Source organism: Phascolarctos cinereus, unplaced genomic scaffold (assembly GCF_003287225.1).
Source record: "Phascolarctos cinereus isolate Bilbo 61053 unplaced genomic scaffold, phaCin_HiC Scaffold_1;HRSCAF=81, whole genome shotgun sequence".
Classification (NCBI taxonomy): domain Eukaryota; kingdom Metazoa; phylum Chordata; class Mammalia; order Diprotodontia; family Phascolarctidae; genus Phascolarctos; species Phascolarctos cinereus.
Window position 1 is genome coordinate 210,328,593 of NW_027555514.1, and position 22,509 is coordinate 210,351,101.

The 22,509-nt window shown below is 42.5% G+C and overlaps 1 protein-coding gene across 3 annotated transcripts; it reads right to left on the bottom strand.

Moving 5' to 3' along the window:
- Positions 1-996: 996 nt before the first annotated feature.
- DDX23 (DEAD-box helicase 23) lies at positions 997-21,700 on the bottom strand. 3 transcript variants are annotated; one of them, XM_020977176.2, is made up of 18 exons: positions 21,591-21,695; positions 13,013-13,084; positions 12,087-12,295; positions 10,829-10,933; positions 8,515-8,608; positions 8,332-8,397; positions 8,060-8,198; positions 7,690-7,823; positions 7,489-7,601; positions 7,092-7,235; positions 6,782-7,007; positions 6,392-6,537; positions 5,179-5,356; positions 4,371-4,613; positions 3,785-3,936; positions 3,312-3,420; positions 2,437-2,611; positions 997-1,943 (listed from the first exon to the last, which is right to left on the bottom strand). In XM_020977176.2, exons 3-18 carry the CDS (start codon positions 12,293-12,295, stop codon positions 1,720-1,722), a joined length of 2,457 nt encoding a protein of 818 aa, XP_020832835.1. In that variant the 5' UTR covers positions 13,013-13,084; positions 21,591-21,695; the 3' UTR covers positions 997-1,719. The 3 variants fall into 3 exon arrangements, with proteins under 3 accessions (XP_020832835.1, XP_020832836.1, XP_020832837.1); XM_020977177.1 differs by lacking the exon at positions 13,013-13,084 and having other exon boundaries at positions 21,591-21,700; XM_020977178.2 differs by lacking the exons at positions 13,013-13,084; positions 21,591-21,695 and adding an exon at positions 12,841-13,006.
- Positions 21,701-22,509: the final 809 nt, after the last annotated feature.

The following is a 22,509-nucleotide window of genomic DNA, read 5'->3' on the forward strand; positions in this document are numbered from 1 at the left end:
TCATATGTTTCCTAATTCCTTTCCTTCAGGGACTCAGGATCCCCAGGCCACAGACAGCCAGGCCCCCTTCAGCCTCTTAAACTTATGATCCCTTTCTAACTTAGATTATGAGCAGCATAATAGAAAGTGTAATGGACCAGGATTCTTCCCTTTAACAATATTGGTAACTCATAAGCAAATCATTTTATCTGTTTGGGCCTCAAAATGTGGTAGCTGGGTCAGACAATTTTCAAAGTCAATTTAGCACTGAGATTTCGTGGCTAGATACATCAAGTATTCCCTTAGTCATGCCTCCATTTCCTCCTAGAATCTGTCTAGCCCCTTCTGATGGGCAAAGGCACATCAGTAACAGTGAGTGAAGAGCAGCTGTTGTGGGGAGGGAGTGTGGCACTAAGCCTTTAGCTTAGGTTCCCAGTTATAAACTGGTTCTAAGTACATGGAATTCACTATTCTCCAGGAAAGGCAATTCTGCCCCTGCCTCCCCGATCTTTCCCTGTGGGCAATGAACTCTAGGTAACCACAAAGGACCTGAGGCTAAAAGGACGCAGCGTTGGACACAACTGCACTCTTACCTGAGGTATCAACCATTCCCACACTTCAAAAACACACCAACAAGCTGGCTGCCCCCTTACTTTGCAAAACTTCCTGTAGGATATTCAATGTAATCACGGAAATAAAGGCAGGACATCATTGCTATCCTGCTGCTTATCTCACAAAAGCACCCCCCATACAAACACAGTATGCTCCTAAGTCTGTTTGGTGCATGTCTTCTCTGGGTTCCAATATTGGTTCTTTTCCCCAACCCTTCCACTGCCCTTTCGGATCTCCACTGGCCCAAAGTTTCTACTCCAAATGAATTTAGTAAAAATGAGCCCTGCTCTCCCATACTATTCCCACATATATCTAGAAACTAGGTTTTTCTTTTGTTTCTGTCTTCAAAATGTCAGGCAATGTCCAGGAGGCGAGCTAGGACTCGAGATTGACTAAACACATACATAATGTTTATATATTTATTCCCAGAACATACAAATTTTCATCTCAGAGAATAGAAAACAGAACTGTTCACAGCTAGTAATTGAGATTCAGACAGCCAGTCCTACTCTGACCCCACAATATTTGTTTTAAAAAAAAAAACTCCCCTTGGGCCAGAAGTGGCCTGAGTATGCAGAACATTTTCTCCCTGGCACAGCAGCTATATACAGGTCAGATGCTCCTGACTTGCTTTAGAAGCCAAATAGGAAAAGGTGATCAAAGTGACCATGAAGAAAAACTGCCAATGTCAAAAAGCCTTCATGGTATCAGTACCCCCAGATCACTCCAGGCAATGCTGCTGTGGCTTAGTGCAATCAGAAGACTGTGCCAAAGAAGGTTCCATCTAGGCACCAAAGGGCCTCTTCAGTCTAGAGGAAAATGCCAACCCAATGCCCAGCTGAGAGCCAGAGGGAAGTCTCTACTATCCTAGGAGAGCCCACAGATGGGTATGATGAGGCCAGAGTTTGCAGTTGTTTACTTCACTCCTACTTTAACCCCCACCTGTTATCTCCCTTTACAGCCCTAATCACAGGTATTGGGACCTGTCTGAGGGATTAGGCAGGATGGTCTTAAATGCTTCCATCAGCCTCCATCACCCAGTGGGAAGCTGAAAAAAAAGAGATGTAAAGGCCCAAAGAAGCAACAGTAGGAAGCCACAGAGCAACTCCCAGGGAAAGGGCTGTAGGGTTAGGCAAAGATGGTCTCCTCTCGACGTTTCTTGGTGAGGATGGTGCCTGGCTTGTGCTGAGCATCAGGGTGGTTGGCCAGCTCTGGGGGACAGGATGACACAGGGCTTTCTAGTATAGCCTGCTTTAGCTCATAGAAAACAGCAGAGTCCTCCTTGGTGAGAAAGGTGATGGCTACACCACTCTTGCCTGCTCTCCCTGTACGTCCAATACGGTGAATATAATCTGGAGAGTTGGAGAGAAGGTTATAATTAGGTACAAGTCCATTTCATTAATATTTATCTCCTGGCTAAGTAGGATCTGAAGACTCTACCCTGCTAGTCACATGTTCTTCCTACACCTGGAGTTGCTACTCCTTGTCCTCCAGGGCACCTAGTTTTCCTGAGACTGTTTGGCCAGGACTGTCCCAGGGGCCACAATTTAGAACTTAAAGTCTTTCCCCCAACATCCTAGGGACATTATTTTTTTTCCCCAATGGACAGGGGCACAGATCACTGGGAAGTGAAAGCAAGATAAGTTAGGAGAAAGGGCTGAAGGTCTTCCCAGGATGAGGGGCAAACCTGGGTCTCAGCAGGAAAAGCTGGAGATCAGGATTTCCTGGAGATAGCGCCTTTCGATACTGAGTGCCAGACGTGAAAGCAGTGGCCAAACAGGAATGATAGCCTTGAGAGATTGTCATGGCACACTCTGGATTGAGGCAACTTAACTTCCTTCTTACCTTCAATATTTTTGGCCATGTCATAGTTGACAACCATAGATACGTCCTGAATATCAATACCACGACCAGCCACATCTGTGGCCACCAATATGTCCTTTGCACCAGCTTTGAGATTGGAGAGTGCAAACTCACGCTGCTCTTGCCCCTTCCCACCATGCAGCGTGCAAGCATTGTACTGTGGAGAGAGGAAGAAGGTCAGGAGAGAATACTTCATCCAGAAAAGGACAGAAGAATTGCTGAAGGGACCAAGAAAAGAGACCCTGATTTGGAGGAGAGTGCAGCAGAACTGAAAAGAATACTTAAGTACCCTGGGGGGGACGGGGGGCGGGGAAGACACTATGAGAAAGAATGACTGAAAGGAGTGAAATCAGAGTAGGCAGAGGAGAGGACAAGGAGTAGGAGGGTTGGATACAGGAAGAAAAGCAGAGGGGAGAATGAAGAGGTCAGGCAGGACAGGGGATGGGAAGAAAAGGGATGTATAAAGGGCTGAGTTGGTGAAGGTTGAGAGTTCAATGGAAGGAATATATTCAATCACCACCAGTGGAGAGAAGGAACCTGGACTGTAGCACTTGACCTCATCCCCAGCTCTGGGCTTTTTAGAGGCCCACTCTACTTTGCATGCCCAGAGATCCCTGACAGGAGAAGTAGTGAAGAACCCTTCCTAGCCCCATTAAATCTGAATAGGACTCAACCACAGACTGCTGTGGTTGTCACTGCTAGGTCGACCTGGCTCTCCCTGACCCTGAGATCATCCCCATCATACTGTCCTTGGCTTCTAGGATCCTGAAAAAGGGACAGAAAAGGGTTAGAAAAGAATCCCATAGTTTGTGGCCAGTGCCCACCAGTCTAGGTTTCTTTCTTCCCCCAATACTCACCCCCATCTTCTCTAGGGACTTGGCAAGCACATCGCAGCCCTTCTTTTGGTTGACGAAGATGATGATGGGTGGGTCGAAGCCTTGCTCCAATATTGCTAAGAGTTTTTTCCTGGGTTAAGAAGAGAAAGATCAGTAAAAGGCAGGATCCTGCAAATGAGCTCTCCAACCCACTGACTGCACACCCAGAACCACAGGAAAGGTGCCTGCAATGGAAAGACCTACTTTACCCCAATGTAGGCTCCCAAGGCTGCTTGGCACTACTAGCTGGCAAAGGAAAAATAGCAGAGCGGAGTAAGCAACCCCAATTTACCACTTTGAGTCTTAAAATCTATCATCCTAGTCCCCTCCTCACTCTGCCTCCCATCAATATTTCACCCCCAAACCAGCTCTGGTATCTATGCCCTGATTCAGATGAGAGGTATCTTAGAGACCCTTCCCACCCCATTTTATCCTAGCCGGACTGCCCTTTGTACCTTTTCTCTGACTCTGACATGAGGAACACCTTCTGCTCCACACGCTCATGGGGCTTGCCTGCAGAGCCAATGTACACCACAGCCGGACGCCGCAGGTAGCTACGGGCCAAGCGTTCCACTGCTGGAGGCATGGTGGCTGTAAACATGACGGTCTGTAGAAGCAAAAGACTATCATCTCAATCCTTTACATCCTTTCACTCCCACTGACAGTTTAGCCTGGGCTGCGGGACCTAAGGTGCTATGCATGAATATTAGCTTTAAAATGAAATTCACGCCTTAAAATGCTGGGGAAAAAAAAAAGGAAAACCTTACCGTCATTTAAAGTTCTTTTAAGATCTCATTTAAAGAGTGGAGGGCTCTCATGGGACTCTGACTTTCAGGGCAATGGTAACAATGGAGTCTTATTTGTTAGACACTGAAAAACTCTTTAAAGGTCTGGATTAAATGCCCTAGCCTCCAAAGCCACTGCCTAATCATGTCCTCACTACCACAGTATCATGCCTAGTTAACAGTTTTCTCTGCCACCAACTTGGGCAAAAAAAGTACCCTCAGGACGAGCAGGCTCTGTCCCGAGATCCAGTCTTACCTGGCGGTACTTATGCTTGCCTGACTCAAAGTTTGCCAACATCTTCTCTGGATCCTCAGCCTCATCTGTATCTGGCTTCTGGTTGCTGACAGGCATGTGCTCAAGGATCTTCTGTACATCTGGCTCAAAGCCCATGTCAATCATCCTGTCGGCTTCATCCAGGACCACATAGGTGCAGCGGCTCAGAACCAGGTAACGGTTCTCAAGCACATCAATCAGTCTTCCTGGGGTGGCAATGACAATCTGCAAGAAGACAATTCTTTTCTTCTCCTTCCCATTTATAGTTTCTTCCTGAGGAATGGCGCATCAATACTGGCACATTTATACCCCTGATTTATTTCAGCCCCAACTATGTCTGGCAGTGCAAAGTGGCCAAAAATGATACACTCCCAAGACCACTTCAGATTCCTCCAAGAAAGAATGGACTAAATAAGTGAGGAGGGTGAGCAGAGATAAGATCCAAGGGAACTTCCTAAGGGGAAAGCACGTATGAAGGTGGAATTCTATAAAGAGAGTGACAGAGGCAGGCAACCAAAGGCAGAAGGGCTGGGCCTTAGCACCCTGATTCTTCTGAAGTGATGCTTCATGCTTCCCTCTCCAACTCTGGGAGGAGAACCTCATTTCGAACTTGCAAACTTATTCCCAGAGTGAGTTTAGAGGTATACAGGGTATCAATTAGCCAGATAAGACACATTACTCTTAATTCCACTAAATACCCAGAGAAGGAGCTCTCAAACAAGCCCCAAAGTCTCACACAATGGAGAGTCCCCTGAACCAGATGGCTGACTTGCTGGCTAAACAAACAAACCTCACAGCCCATGCGTAGCCTGAAGCCTTGGTCCTCTCGGGAGATGCCACCAATGACGGCCACAGTACGGATACCTAAGGGTTTCCCAAACTTGATAGTCTCCTCTTCAATCTGCTGGGCCAACTCACGGGTAGGAGCCAAGATAATCGCATAGGGGCCCTGGTCCGACTCTTCAATCCTGTGACAAATGAAACCACCCCATTGTCATCAACCTCAGTTCTTCCTCTAATAAACCACTTCCCTTCTTCCTGTTCTGCAGGCAGGTCTTTTTTGTTTGTTTGTTTAGGCAATTGGGGTTAAGTGACTTGCCCAGTAAGTGCCAAATGTTTGGTCTGAGGCTGGATTTGAACTCAGGGTCCTCCTGATGTCAGGGCCGGTGCTCTATCCACTGCGCCACCTAGCTGCCCCCAGGTAGGTCTTAAGGAGGTACAATCATCCTTAAGGGAAGCTGCAGAGTAAGGGCCATACTTAGACTAGCAGGGCTCTCCAACTCTTCTTAACTTCTCACCTACCTCTGGGCAGGACAGGCCTAGCCCTAGTCTAGGAAGAAGAAAGTCTTTCCTATTCTTGAGATCAGTGGAACAGAAGATACTAAAATTTTACTCATCAACTATTCCACTGTTTCACACCATGCACAGCCAAGAAATTCTTCCTAATGTTTAAACTAAATCTCTCCTTCTGTACTTTAAGTCTGTTTCTTCTTGTTCAGATGTTAAGAGAAACAGAAATTAGCCATTCACCTTCCTTTGTGTGATATCCCCTCACAAACTAGAAAACAATTATTAAATCATCCTCTATATTCTCAACAGTCCCAGCCCCTTTCGCCATGCCTGAGTGATAGAGAAGAGACTTAGAACAGGAATTAGAAAAACTAGATTCTAGTGATAGCTCTTTTTCTCACTAGTTATGTGACCCTGGATAATTTAATTAACCTCTCTGGGCCTCAGTTTCCTTGTCTGTAGAATAAGGGGTTGAACTAGATTACCTTTAGAGTCCCTTTCCAGCTATAAAGTCCTATATTCTGTGACCCTGTCTGTGGTCCTATTCCTTTGCTCTGGACCTCATGTAAGACCTTCTGCAGTGGAGAACCCCTCAATGGATCCATGTTTACAGAGGGGTCTGCTCACTGAAGGGGCAGAAAAAAGAATTCAGAGAGTTCATTTGTTGCCTCTGCCCTCTTCCACCCAGCTTCATCCACTCCATCATGTGTCACCTGTCAATTTTGGGAAGGGTGGTGATCCAGACCAGCAGGGGGATAAGGAAGGCTGCTGTCTTGCCACTGCCAGTCTCAGCCACACCAATGATGTCACGATTCTGTAGTCCAATAGGAATTGCCTGGCGCTGGATGGGCGTTGGTTCCTGCAGAGATCCAAGGAAGGATCAGTAAGTCTGTATAGGATCATTCTGCCAGGGCTGGTGCTCAAGTGGGGGACACACTCACCAAGTAAGATTCTAAGGTAAAGGGAGGTAGGAAATAAATAGAAATACCAACAGGCCTAAGCTTTTTGAAAGAGAAAGCCCAGTTAGTCAGAAAGGACAGCAGGCGGAGAAGAGGCCAAGTTCTTGTAACTGGGCCACACAGGATCTCCCTGGCTCCACTCACCTTATAGCCACACTTGTCAATGACCTCCAGAATGTGTGGGGGTAGTGAAGAGTCTTTCCAAGAGCGGATGGGATTGGGGATCTTCCCACCCTTGGTGGTAATGCTGTAGTCTTCCCGGAAGATGCGCCAGTCCCTGTCTGTCATCTCATCTAGTTTTTTCTGAGACCAGTGCCTGTCATCCCAGCGCTGCTTAGCTTCTTTCTTCCGAAGTTTCCGAAGTCGTGCCCTGGAAGAAGGATCAGGAACCTCGCACTCATTTCTGCGGGGGCATTATATTTTCACCCTGCCACCCTCAGCACTGGTCACTTACTCTTCTTGCTCCTTCTCTTCCAGAGTGCGCCGTTTCTCCATCAGGTCTCCATAGAAACGTGACTGTTCCCGTTTCTGCTGCTTCAGGTCAATGCCAGCAATGAAGCCTCGGCCTAACAACTGTACCTGGTGCCTTTCCTTGTACCTGGGAGGTGGAATGGAAAACGACAGGAAAAGTGGGTGTTCAGCTAGCAAGTGAGGAAGGTAAAAGAGTGACAAACCTCAGCTCCTCTTCCTGACCAGGGTCTCTATTTCCCAGGAGAGCAGGGTAAGGAACACTGTTTCCAGTCAGTCAGTTCTCCCGTTTGCCACTGATCTATTCTCATTGTTCCCACTCCACCATTTCTGGGAGCATCTTAATGTACGAGGACCAAGACTTTGAGTCCACAGCCACTCACAATGGATTGTAGTCTATGGATGTGTCCTCAGAGGCATCCCACTCAAAGACAAACTTCCTGTCATTGAGGTGCCTTGTACGGCGCCGCTTCTTCACACCGCCCAGGTAACGTTCCTGCCCAAGGAGACAGATCATTGCTGGTGAGGCTTAGGTTCCACCGGCCTTTTTCACTTTCTTAGTGAGAGGTTGGTGAGGTAGATACCTTAATGGCATGTAGCTCCTTGCTCTTGTCCTTCTCCTCGCGGATCTTCTGCCTCCCTTCCTCATCCTCATTGCCATTCGTTTCTCTTTCCATTCTCTCCCTTCGTTCTCGGCGTTCCCGCTCTTGAGGGTCCTCTATAGGCCAGAAGAAAACAAAGGAAGGGTTAGCAGAAAAGAAGGAAATGAATGGGAAAATAAGTACAGTAACAAGTAAAAAATGAAGGAAAATACAGTCCTGGTATAAGGAGAATTACGCTTCATGGCAAATCTATTATTTCATCTTGCCCATATATCAAGATCCAAGAGGTCTCTATTGTTCCCTAGTCTCCCTGTCATCCAATCCATATTGTTTCATCTAGAAGCACACTCACCCAACATCTTCCTGCCCAGGTCTTGGAAGTGTTTCCTTTTCTTCCTTTCCTCCTCAATCAGCTTTTGCCTCTCTTCCACTTCCTGCTGCCGCCGTTTGAGGGCTTCAGCCTCTCTTTCTGCTTTAGAGAGGAACTTGGGCTGTAAAAATGATTAGCACAGTCAATAAAGCTACCAAACCATCTAACCAATCCAGAGAAAGGAAGGGGGTAAATCCAGAGTTGTAGGCAACAGGACTTCCAGGGAGAAACAATCCATACATTTCAATTCTTACCTTGGCCTCAGCTTCCTCTTCAGCCTTCTTCTTGGCCAGAAGTTCCTCCAGAGATAAGGGCTGGGCCTGCAGACATAAATGGTACCTGTTACTGGCACATAAAACTCTCCTTTCTCTGAAGACTATCAGTGGCTAGGGAATGCAGACAGTAAGTAAAGTAAAGGAATCTGTCCATTCCCTTACTTTTGGCTTCTTTTCCCCATGGTCATCATCTTCATCCTTCTTGGAATCTCTGTCCTTCCTTGATTTAGAGTCTTTTCCTCGGCCAGGGGATAAGCTTTAAGGGGAGGGGAAGAGAAAAATCCCTTGTCACTGCCTTGTCTCAGGCCCTTTATTTATGCAAGCTTAGACTCAGCCCCAGAAAAAGCATGACAGGAAAGCTGAAGAAGAGTCAGAATGCCACAAGACCTGCCAATCAACCACCTCTTAAGGGAATCATGCCAAGCAAGATAACTGCGCTTTGTCTATAGCTGAACATGGACTGAATCTCTGTTCTTTGTTTTACTTGAATTTCCTCCCTCAGAGGCTAAGTCGATATGGAGAAATAAGTCCTCAATTGGCCTTTAGAAATGTTAAAGCTATTTTCTCCAAATTGGTCGTAGGCATGAAAAAAAAATCTTACTCATCTGTAAATGATCCCAAATTAATATAAATGACTTCTTATATCCCATACAACAGCCCTTGCAGTGCTTTTCCCAGTTATTAACAAATATTCCCTCTTCCTCTAGCACCATTCTTTTTCTCCTGAAGTCTTCTACTTGAGGTTAAGCTATGAAGAATTTGAAATAACCTCTAAAATATCAGCATTTTAGAAAAATATAACATTATTTCTTATTCACTTGTGAATAAATTGAGGCACTAAGTCATTACAATAACAAAATTGATAGATACTTAATAGACTTGTATTTTTTTCCCCTAAAATTACATTTAAAGTCAAAGGCTATATAAGAATTTAGGGTACAGTGGATAGAGCACCAGCCCTGGAGTAAGGAGGACCTGAGTTCAAATCCAGCCTCAGACACATAACACTTACTAACTGTGTGACTTGGGGAAAGTCATTTAACCCCAATTGCCTCACCAAAAATAAACAAATTAATTAACTAATTAAAAAAGAAGAATCATCTAAAAAAAATTAAAATGTAATAATTCAGTGTTTGATAACCCTAGGAATATAAAAATACTTGGGGAAGAACATTCTTTGACATGTACTGTTTAGAGAAAGCAATGTGATAGGAATTAGGTTTAGACCAATATCTTGCACATATACCATAAGTATGAAATGGATACTAGACCTGAGTATAAAAGATCAAACTACAAAAACAATTAGAAGAAAATAAGACCAGGTAACTTTCACAATGACTCCGGCCAAGAGGATTTTTAACCAAACAAGGGATAGCTCTTTTAAAATAAAACAGATAATTTTGATTGTATAAATTTGAAAAGCTTTTGCATGAACACAATCAATGCAACTAGGATAAAAGGGAAATCATAAATTGGGAAAATAAAAGGCTTTTATCAAACATCTCTGATAAGCGTCAGATATCCAAGATCTCTAGGAAACTAACACAAATACATAAGATCAAGAATCATTTCCCAATAAGTGATGAAAGGATATGAACAAACAGTTCTCAAAAGAAGAATTTCAAACTATTAACAATCATATGAAACACTACCCCAAGTTGCTCATAGTAAGAGAAATGCAAAAACAACCCTGGGGTTTCACCTCACATCCACCATTAACAACCACATGAAACACTACCCCAAATTCCTAATAGTAAGAGAAATATTAAGAACAAAAGCAAAAAATTAAGGTTTCACCTCACATCCAACAAATTGGCAATAATAATAAATGATGGAAAAATCAAGATCAGAGATGCCATGGAGAGACAGGTACACTAATGTGTTATTGGTGGAACTGCAAATTGGTCCAACCATTTTGGAAAGCAATTGGGGATTATTCAAAGAAAGTGAATAAAATGTGCATCTCCTTTGACGCAGAGATCTCAATACAAGGCATATACCCAAAGAAGATCAAAAGTAGAAACATTCCCAGATACAGCAAAAGATTAAATTAGTGGAGCTTAGTAGCAGCCTCTGCATAATTTCAAATGCCTTTTTAATAAAAAGTAACATGCAAACAAAGTCACCCCATGAGGTTAAATGCTTCATTGATTTTTATATAATTTTATTGCTAATTCATATTTTTATATCACTTTCATTTCTGAATCTATTCCTCCCCACTCCCTTATCCAGCAAGCCATCCCTTGTTACAAAGAAAAGGAAAAGGAAAAAAAAAAACACTTCAACAAAACACATCAACCAAGTCTAACAGTATAGGAAACATTCCACATTCATAGTTCCCCTATCCCCGCAAAGAAAGAGGGAGGTTATGTGCCAATACTTCAAATCTGCTTTTCTATGAATTCAGGCCATTCATCATGCAGATGCAAAGAGCCAGATGAGTTTATACTCAGTCCTTTTCCTATTTCTCATATACCTGGATCGTTTACGGTCCTTATCTCGTCTATGTCCATCCTTGTCCCGGTCCTTCTTGTTTCGATCCCTATCCTTGTCCCGATCTCGATCTTTATGTCGCCTTTCTCTGAAAGATAACAAATTTAAGGAATCATTTATGTTACTCCTTCTTCAACTATAAGAATCTCCCTTTTCCCTCTCTTTTCCTTTCCCTCAAGCAATATTTTCCTTCATTATCACACTAAAGAAATGTTCCTCAAACTGGGAGATAGAGCTCTTAGAGAGATCATGAATGAGATCTAAAGGAGTCATGTAGATCTGTTATTATACTGAAGGAGAAGGAAGTTGCCAAGTGACAAACAGCAGCTGATTGGTGTTGGTAATAACTACAAATGACCAAGGATAAAGGTAAGGGATATGTAGAAATAGAGCTGGGCCAAGGCATATATGCACTTTGGGAAAAGGCTTGAAATTTTTCATCATCTCTATTAATGCCAAGTATGAACACAATTTTACCTCTTAAAAGAGCAGTTTATTTCTATTTTAGAGCTGTAACAAGGCCAGCAGAACAAAATTAGTTACTTACGTGCCTTTAACAATAATACTTTCTTTACTTTTAATGGCTATAAAATCATCGGCCACGTTATTGAGATGAGTGTGATTTATAGTGCTATATGAATGTGTACTTGGTCTACAATCTTTACATTCCACTGAAATCTTCAGTTCTTTCTCAGCTTTTCCACCCTGGACCCCCAACACACAAAGTAAGCAGGAACAAAATATGATTTACAGAAACATTTGTATTACTTAATTTGTACTATGCTGCACCAAACAGAGAATTACCTATTCTAAACTGCCTTGGGACAGAGACTATGTCATTTTTATATTTTAACTATTTGGTGTAGTGCCTTGTATATAGCAAGTACTTAATGTTTATTGAATTCAGCTGAATTAAATTTTCATTGGTGTTACTTTCCACAAGAGGTTTTGAACCTTCATTTTAACAAGTATAATTAAACTCAGCACAAAATAACATTACCTGTGGGCCTCTGAAACAACCAAGTTTTCTAGCTTTAAAATTTGCACTTACAAAAAATGTTAAAAAAGGTCCTTAACTCCAGCCCCACTCCCGCACCCCTTTTTGCCACAGCCTAGCTGGCTGCCTGTTGTGATTATACCAGGCCTAACTCTTTGACAAATGCAATGTGGAGCCATCCCAAGGGCTAGGGTGGGCATGAGTTGGAACCTCCAGTTCTTTTCCCCACACCAGGCACATTTACCTTTCTGTGGACTTGGACCTGGAACGTGAATGAGAATGGCTGCCTCCTCGTCGTCTGTCCCTTGACCTGTGACGCTTCCGATCTTTGGAAGGGGAAGACTTTCGATCTCTGTCCCTCTCCCTCTCTCTATCAGGGGACCGTGACCGTTTCCTCTCTTCCTTAGAAGGCGATGTATCACGGTCCTTCTTATCAGTCAGCTCTCCTGCCATCTGTTGATGGACAAGGAGTGGTAGTGAGGAAACAGGGTACTACTAAACCACAAAATCATCTCAAATCGGACATCTGAGGACAATGCTGTGTCAGCTAGCCTTAGCCTTCCTTGGACCTGAATAACACGTCCAAGGTCCAGAAAGAATGCTTGGGGGGGGTGTAGTAAAAATAGTAATAGTTAACAGTTATTTAATGCTTTATGGTTTATAAAGACAGACAGACAGACACACACACACACACACACACACACACACACACAATCTCAACTGATTCTTGTGACAACCCTGTGAAGCAGATGTTACATTTTATTTCATTTTAGAGATGAAAAAAATTAGGCCTGAGAGATGTTAAATAATTTGCACAGGGTCACATAGCTAGAATGTGTCTAAGGCAGGTTTTGAATTCTTAATCTTTCTGACTCGAAGCCCAGCACTTAATGCTACCATTCAGCTACCAAAATCTAAAGAAAAACTTAGAGGTTTGGAATTACGATCCATAAGGCTGTCAATCTCAAAAGAAATTGGTTTTGGATACTACAACTCACCTTAGGTCAGACTAAGAAAACAGTACCATGCAGGAACAAGAAGTCTTGAGGTCCTATTCCCCATACTCAAACAGATCTCACTGTCCCAAGGACCTGAGACTTGGAAAGTAATACTGCTATTAGGGCCAAACAGATCTCACTGCCTGGTTCAACTGCATCCTGTCTGCATTACCTTGTCTCATCGAAGGGCTGAGCAAAAGTGGTTCTGTTCCCCCTTTTGTCTGGGGTACTCTCAAGTCCCAACCTAAAGAGAACAACATTGCCACTTTTATTCACTGTGGCTCAGTGTTTCCAAACACCACTTGGTCCACCAAACCCACTCCGAGCACTCATAAACTGGGATTTCATCCTCTACAAGTCTAGATCATTGGTTCTCTAACTTCTGACCACAAAGTGGTAGTGTTCAAAGCGCAGGAGGTGGCTGTGTCAATAAATGTATATGAGTAAGAAGAGAAAAATCATGAAATCTCTATAATGATCTATGTCGCTAGATCTATTAACAATGTAAGGAAGTATGCTGGTGACCGTCCCATTTTATACATTAATACCTGTAAAAATGAGGGAGTTGGACTACAGGGCCCTTTGAGGGCTCTTCCAAATCTAGATCTATGACACTATAATTCTATGTAGCCCCAAGGAAAATTCTTGTGGAAGTTGCTGGTGTATAGGTTTTTCTCCCTGCATAAAGTGGCCTTTGCTCCACAGGGCCAAGTGGTAGGGGCAGGAGGGCTACGGCAATCCCTTCCTCAACAAAGCCCTACACTCAAGGTATTTGAGCTCTTCAGGGTGATACTGCCTCTGTTCCTGTAGTGCCTGTGTGTGTCAGGGGAGCTGTGTCCTTGACCAAGCAGAGCTTTTAGACTACTTTCTCCACAGCCATAAGGACCCTCAACAAACATTCCTGAGTTACACTGATTCCTCGATTCTTTCCCTGCTTTCATTTTTCATATGATAAGTTACCAAGTGTTATTAATTCTACTTTTCTAATATCTCGCATATCTGTCTCCTCTTCCCTATTTCTATTACCAATATCCTAGTTAAATATTAGCACTCATTTTCACCTGATGCCCAGGCCAGCAGTCTCCCAAGTGGGATATGCAAAATGATCTGCTGGGGTACAGGAAAAATATTTGAAATTCTACTTATATTTATCTAAAAAATAAAGTATGCTTTGCTAAAAGTTAATATTCTTTACGTTAGGAGAGAGTCAGAGTTCCAGATTGCAAGGAGTTGAGGAAAGTGCCCTTACTTGTTTCTTCCTTTACAATGTATTGCAATATATGTGTCTGATTAAATGATCTACATTATCAACACCATCAACCGAGAAGCAAGGAACACCTAAGTTCCAGGCACTGTGCAAGCCCTAGGGAGATGAAGACAAAAATGAAATAGTCCCTGTCCTCCAGGAACTTATATTTTATCTAATTTTAAGCAAACTACCCTCACAAAATGCATCTTTAAAAGATAATCTGCAAAGAAACCAAAGATTGAAGATAGTACAATGTACAATGTTTACTTAAAATCTAAGAAAACAAAAGGAAAGCAGCAACACTAATTTTTCACAGAAGGATAATGTGGATTAGTCTCAGTCTTTGGGCTGAGATGGGTCTAACTAAGCTGTTCCTCATATTATAAGGCAAAAACAATGACAATCTAATCAGCTCTGACAAGACTCCACCCCAAATTAAAAAATAATAAAGAAAATAATTTGAAATATGAACACACATCTACTATCAATGACCCTCACTCTGAGTTTTTTAATGTGCCTTGAGATGTTTAGATACATTTACCTCGTCCCATCCCGTCTCTCTCTGGAGCTTCAATCCCACAATGCCACATGTCTTCTGGACATTTCAACTTAGTTGTTCCTAAAATGATTCAAACTCAGGGGGCAGAGCCAAGATGGCAGAGAGAGGGCAGGGACTCTCACCTGAGCTCTACCCAAAATCCCTCCAAAGACTCTTAAATAATGCCCTAAAACAAATCCTGGAGTGGCAGAACCCACAAAAGGATGAGGTGAAACAATTTTCCAGCCCAAGACAACTTAAAAGTTTGGCAGGAAAGGCCTGTCACAACGGGGTGAGAGTGGAGCATAGTTCAGTGCAGGCTGTGTCAGCACAGATCAGGCCCCAGTAAACCAGGAACAGGCCTTGGGAATCAATGAATCAGCAGCTACAGTGGCTACTTCAGAGCTCTCAGCCCACAGATGGTAAAGGGAGTCAAACAATTGGTCAGAAGGAGATTACAGGGGTCTCTTTGCTGGTACTGGGAGGTAGGACTCTGTTGCTTTGGCCATACTCAGATCCAGTGCTGGAGGGCAGTCCCAGAGTGAGGAGCAGCACTAGCACATCAGAGTTTGCAGCCCCGGTGGGAACAGGGAACCTCATCACAGCTCCAGGGCAGAAAAGAGTGCTTGTGGTCACTCACAAATCAGAGCACAGGTCAGGAGAGTAGTAAACGAACCTCTCATACCACCTGGGAAGAACTGAAAACTTACAGGTCCCTAGAAGTGTCCCTAGAAGTATCTCTGAAAACAGCTGCACAAAATCCCTGAAGCTTGGGATAGTGTGCCCTCCACCCTGAAAGCAGAGCCCCACTTTAGCAAAGAGTTAAAAGTCAAGAAATAGGCTGGGAAAATGAACAAACCACAGAAAAAAATTCTGACCACAGAAAGTTACTATGGTGACAAAGAATATCAAAACACACACTCAGAAGAAGATAGCAAAGTCAAAATTCCTACATCCAAAGTCTCCAAGAAAAATATGAATTGGTCTCAGGCCATGGAAGAGCTCAAAAAGGATTTTTAAAATCAAGTAAGATAGGAAGAGGAAAAATTGGGAAGAGACATTAAAGTGATGCAAGAAAATAATTTTAAAAAGAGTCAACAGCTTGGTAAAAGAAGCATAAAAAAATACTGAAGGAAAAAACACCCTGAAAAACAGAATAGGCCAAATGGCAAAAGAGGTATAAAAATCCAATGAAGAAAACATTGCCTTGAAAAGCAGAACTGCACAAATGCAAAAAGATATACAAAAAAACAGAATTGGCCAAATGGAAAAAGAGGCACAAAAATTCACCGAACAAAAGAACTTATTAAAAAACAGAATTGGCCAAATGGAAAAGGAGAGACAAAACCTCACTGAAGAAAATAATTCCTTAAAAATTAGAATTGAACTAGTAGAAGCTAATAAGTCTATGAGATAACAAGAAATAATAAAATAAAACCAAAAGAAATAAAAAAGAGAAGGCAATGTGAAATATCTTATTAGAAAAACAACTGACCTAGAAAACAAGTCCAGCATAGATAATTTAAAAATTACTGGGGCAGCTAGGTGGCACAGTGGACACAGCTCTGACCTCGGAGTCAGGAGGACCTGAGTTCAAATCCAGCCTCAGACACTTGACACTGACTAGCTGTGTGACCCTGGGCAAGTCACTTAACCCTGACTGCCTCACCAAAAAGAAAAAAAAATTACTGGACTTCCTGAAACCGTGATCAAAAAAAGAACCTGGACATCATCTTTCAATAAATTATCAAGGAAAATTGTCCTCATATATTAGAATCAGAGGATAAAACAGAAATGGAAAGAATCCACTGATCACCTACTGAAAGAGATCCCAAAATGAAAACTCCCAGGAATATTATAATCAAATTCCAGAGCTCCCAGGTTAAGGGGAAAATATTGCAAGCGGCCAGAAACAATTCAAGTATCATTGACCCATAGTCAGGATAACACAAGATTTAGTAGCTTTTACAAGGATCGGAGGGCTGGGAACAGGATATTCCGGAGGGCAAAAGAGCTAGGATTACAACCAAGAATCACCTATTTAGCAAAACTGAATATAATCCTTCAGGGGGAAAAACAGACATTCAATGAAATAGAGGATTTTCAAGCATCCCTAATGAAAAGACCAGAGCTGAATAGAAAATCTGACTTCCAAATATAAGACTCAAGAGAATCATAAAAAGGTAAACAGGAAAGAGAAATCGTAAGAGATTCGATAAGGTTAAACTCTTTACATTCCTACACGGGAAGATGATACTTGTAACTCATAAGAACTTTCTCATTATTAGGGCAGTCAGAAAGAGTACATATAGTCAGAGGGCACAGGTGTGATTTGAATATAATGGGATGATATCTTTAAAAATAAAATTAAGGGGTGAGAAAGAGGAATGCACTGGGAGAAAGAGAAAGGGAGAGGTAGAATGGGGTAAATTATCTCACATAAAAGAGGAAAGAAAGAGCTATTACAGTGGAGAGGAGGATGGGGGAGGTGACAGGGAAGGCTTGCACCTTACTTTCACTGGAATTGCCTCAAAGAGGGAATAACATATACATTCAATTGGGTATAGAAATCTATCTAAGCAATAGCCAGAAGTAAAACACTTTTGAGGAGGGACAGGGTGAAAGGAGAGAGAGAATAGAATGGGGGAAATAGGATGGAGGGAAATACAGTTAGCAATTATAACTGTGAAAAAAATTTTGATGCAGGTTTCTCTCATAAAGACTTCATCTTTCAAATATATAGAGAAATGAGTCAAACTTATACAAATAGAAACCATTCCCCAAATGACAAAAAGAAATCGGAAGTCAGTTTTCAGATGAAGTAATCAAAGCTATCAATAGCCATATGAAAAAAGTACTCTAAATCACTATTGGAAAAATGCAAATTAAAACAATACTGAGGTACTACCTCACACCTATTAGACTGACTACTAACTAGTACAGAAAAGGAGAATGATAAATGTTGGAGGAATGTGGGAAAATTGAGACACTAATGCACTGTTGGTGGAGTTGTGAAGTGATTCAATCATTTCAATTTGGAATTATGTCCAAATACTTATAGCAGCTCTTTTATGGTGGCAAAGAACTGCAAATTGAGGGGATGCCCATCATGTGGGGAATGGCTGAACAATTTGTGGTATATGATTGTGATGGAATACTATTATGATATAAGAAATGATGAGCTAGATGTTCTCAGAAAAACCGGGAGAGACTGATGCAAAGTGAAATGAGTAGAACCAAGAGAACACTGCACACAGTTACAGCAATATTGTAAGATGATGTGAATGACTTGGCTATTCTAAGAAATACAATGATCCAAGACAGCTCTGAAGGACTTATCATGAAAACTGCTATCCATCCCTAGAGAAAGAACTGATGGAGTCTGATTACAGATTGAAACATACTTTTTAAAGTTTATTTTTCTTGTTTGTTTTTTTTTTACTTTGGTCTATATTTTCTTTTACAACATGACTAATGTGGAAACATGTTTTACATGATTCCACATGTATAACCTACATCAAATTGCTTGCCTTCTCAATGAGGGGGGTGGGGAAGGAGGGAGAGAATCTGGAACTCAATTTTTAAAATAAATGTTGAAGATTGTTTTTACATGTAATTAGGGGAAAATAAAATATTAAATTTTTTTAAAAAATGATTCAAACTCAACATGGCCAAAAGAGAACTTACTATCTTTTCCCCAAAACCTATCCTTCTTCCAAACTTCCCTTTTTCTGTCAAACGCACCACCATTCTTCCAGTCTCCCAGGTTCATAGTTTTGGAATTATTCTAGATAACTCTCCTTCTTGCCACATGTCCAATTAGTTATCAGATCCTATCCTTTCTACCTCCACCACATCTCACACTTGACTTTGTTATCTGTATTCATAGTTACCACCTTAGTCAGATCCTAATCACATCTCACCTAGAAGGCCTCCTGATTGGTCTCCCTGTCTCAAGCCGCTCTCCACTTCAGTCCTTCCTAAACATTGCTGCTAAAATGATGTCCTCAAGCATAGATCTAACCACATCACCCCCCTACTCAAACAACTTCCTTGCTTCTAGAATTAAGTATAAATTTCTCTATTTAGTTTTCAAAGGCTTTCACAACACTGTCCCAAGCTACGTTTCCTGCTTCACTATATATTACGTCCTCCCTCTTGCACGAAGAGATCCAGCCAAATTGGCTTTCTGTTTCATAAATATGACATTCCACATTCCATCTCTCAGCCTTTGCACTGGCTGTCCCTAGAATGCATTCCCTTCTTATGTTCACTTCAAGCTCCTGCAAGAGAGCAAAGAGAATCCCTCTCTTCCTTAGGAAAATTCTTAAGATTACCTGGCAAGATAAGGTAATAGACAAGGAGGTGCTTTCTCAAGTTAAACTGCTAAGCACTCCAACTCTATATGCCTGAATGTCAAATGTATGTTTACCTAAAAGACTATGTTACAGAGAACTCAAGCAAGGCAAATGCTCACACAGAGGTCAGAAGAAGCAGTACGAGGACACTCTCAAAGACTTTCTGAAAAACTTTAGTATCAATTGTGGGACACAGGAGACACTGGCATCCTGCCCGAATCAAAGACACTATGCTCCATGAGCAAAGCAGAACCACAGTAGCACAAAGGAAACATAAGATGCACAAATCTAGAGATATCTCCATCCCAAATGTTCAAATGAACCTGACCTGTGATAAAGTCTTTCAAGACTGCCAGTCAAACAAACTGTACCTTGAACCCAATGCCATGATGTTATTGGTCCTCTTCAAATATAAAGGATGAAGAATAATTCAAACAGCTTTTCCATGAAGTCTTTCCTGATCCCAACTTCTAGTATCCTCCCTCTCAAAATGCCTTGTATGTAACTACTTTGTATTTATTCTCTTTTGCATAGTTTTATAATACATGTACTTCCCATGGGAAATAATATATTATTTCCCGTGACAGAATGTAAACTTCCTTGCAAGTGGAGATTATTTCACTCTTTGTATTTGTATTTCCAGGGCCCACAACAGCTCCTGGTAGATAGTAGGTGCTTGATACACACTTAGTGATTGATATTAGCTAATGCTGTCACAATAAAACATTAAAAAAACCCTAAATTTTATTGCCAAAAACGGTAGGTTTGCCATCTATAAAAAATATCTCATGTTTGCATACTTTAAAAAACAACTTGAAAACAAAACTTTATAACCTATTTAAAAATCTTAAAAAGAGTTTCAGTGGGTTTTAAATGCATTTGTGAAAAATACAAAGATGGGGTAAGGAAGAATGAGGAGCTGAGGATAACTCCTGATTAGCTTGCAAGAAGTGATCACTATAAAGGAAGGTGGAAATCTACTAGCCAAATTTCAACAAAAATGTCTGCATGATTGGTGGAAGGGACTGAAAAGTGTGTTTCATGATTCAGCCTAAGTATAGGCAATGATGCACTTCTTCCATGTGGATCTCTATATCTTGCGAAGCTTTTTTTCCAGCTGTGACAGTCATTAAAAGCAAATATTAAAATACAATGAACTTAAAACCAAACCTTCAACCAAAAATTACAGTGTTAAACCAAGATTTTAAAAAAATAATGAGGAACTTCATAATTTGGTAGCTAAAAATGTCACTTAAAAGATTTTTTTTGTATCTAATAAAATTTATGTCAACCTTTTAAAATTTCCATTTTTGTGCCTGTTTGATTATACATATGTATATTACGTACTGATATGTAATACATGTCATGAGAGGTGAATAATAACGATTTGCAAATAGGATAGGCACTGGACCTGTGATTTCATTTTAAAATAAATACGCATATACTGGAAGTGTCCTTCAGAGTTATCTACTGGTAAGAGTGTGAAATGGAAAAAGTTTGGAGACCACTGATCTAGGCTTTGCAACAGCAAGTCTTCCTACCTCTACTCTCACTTCTTTTATATTCCTCTTCATGTTGCTCCCAAACTAACTTTCCTCGTTATGTCATTCCTCTGGCCAAAACCTTTCAAAGGTTCTCTATTGCAACCCACCAAATAATGGTCAAACTCCTTGGTCCAGCATTTAACACTTTCTTCAACCTTTCTAGGATCCCATACTCTCTGTTCATGTCAAATTGGCCTATTTGGCATCCCTTATGGAGGCTTTTAAAGTTTGTTTTTTTTTGCTACACTCTTCCCTATGCCTGGCACCATCCTCACCTATACATTTTTTATGTGTGTGTGTTAATGCTTTTGTATTAAGTAGATTTTTACTTACATCTTTTGTTTTAATTTCCCCTACATCCTTCCACCTCTTCCATCTTGCCAAAGAACCATCCCTTATAACAATCTATCCATACTTTCTGAAGTTGGAAAAGTAAAACGTGTCCCTTAAATCTTCCCAGATGTAACTGGGAAATGTCTTTTCTACACTCGGGCTTCTAATGCACTTACACAGGATTAGTCATTTATGCTATGGGCCACCGTCCCTATTAGACTATAAGCTCTAGGAGGAGGGCGTGCTTTTCTGATCTGAACTTTTGACCTTTCTCCCCGTTTCTCGGTGCCCCCCCCCCGGTGCCTAGCACAGTGCCCTGGCTTAGCACGCAGGGATAGTATGAACCAGCCGGCTCTAGGGATGAGGGTAGGGCCCGGCCCCGGCCTTGGATGGTGATGAATGTCCCACCGGCTGCCACCAGGCCCTGGACTGAGGGGCTGTGGAAGAGCCCCTTCCAAGCGGTCCCTTGTCCTGCAGAGCCCAGCATGCTTCAGAGGCGGAAGCGGTCCCCGGACCCCGCCGCCCGTCGGGAGCAGCTCCCCGAGGTTGCAGGCAGGTAATAAGAGTATCCCCACGGAAGGTCCAAGGGATGCACCCCGTCCCCGCCCTCCCAGGCTTCCTGTACCCCCAGGGCGCCTTCGCGAGCCCCACTCCCGTTCTGATTCCCCGTGGGTTTGAGGCCTCGGGGGCTCCATCTCGTCCTCACTCCCAGCGAGCTCGGGACTCACCACACCGGACTGAACCGCTCAACGCGGCCTCAACGTCGTAGAGGGACCGCCATTTTTCCCGGTTCCTAATCACCCAGACGGCACCTGGGGCCGCGCGCCAAGCTGGGAAAGCGAGTCCCCGGCCTCTTGGGCCTGGGCTTACCGCAGGAGCCAGAAAACTACAATTCCCAACGTGCATAGCGCGGGCGATCGGTTGAGGGGGCGGAGCCGCTGGCAATGTGGTTCTTCTAGGGCACCTCCTAGAAGGGGGTGTGTTGTCTGGGAAATACTACCCTCGAGGAGCTTGCTCTGGGGTATCGTAATTGAAGACTTTAGAGCTAGAGTGGGACGGCGTGGTGCCCAGTTCCTTCTTTTTAAAAATGAAGGAAACGAGGCCCTTTTATTTGCCTAGACAGGCAAAGCTGTCATGCTACCTGTTTTGCAGAGCTCAGAGACTTTTGGTGGAAGTATAATCATGAAGAATCAGGCTCCATGTCTTTTTTTTTTTTTTGGCGTGGGGGAGGGGGATAGTGGGGTGGTGGAGGTAATCAGCATTCATTAGACACTAGGTATTAGTGCTAAACTTTCCAGGTAGTTTCAGTTCTTCCAAACGCACTGTTTATTTCTGAGCCCTTCATTTTGTATGCCTGAGCACATGCAGGGGCACATCTTCCTCTCTTTAAATAATTCTCAAAAAACCCCCCAAATATCCAGAGCTGGCTAGCTTGCTTTTTATATGGTGTGGGCTGATCCTGTCAGCTTCTGCGCCTCCATTACACCTCCTAGACCTTGTTATATTATAGTGGGGTTTCTTTTGCATATGTATTGAACTAGAGGGTCACTGAGGTCCCTTTGAGCTCTTCAGTTCCATGATTCCTTTATATTAGTAATGAAAAAAGCTGAGCAGGAGGCCAGACAGAAAGGAAGAGGGGGAAAAAAA

Coding starts and splice junctions, on each gene's coding strand:
- DDX23 (XM_020977177.1), bottom strand. CDS start 12,295: ATGGCAGGAGAGCTGACTGATAAGAAGGACCGTGATACATCGCCTTCT. Junction 5,357..6,391: donor ACCCTTCCCAAAATTGACAG/GTGACACATGAT, acceptor CATTTGTCACAG/GATTGAAGAGTCGGACCAGG. Junction 2,612..3,311: donor AGTCCCTAGAGAAGATGGGG/GTGAGTATTGGG, acceptor CTCTCTCCACAG/TACAATGCTTGCACGCTGCA.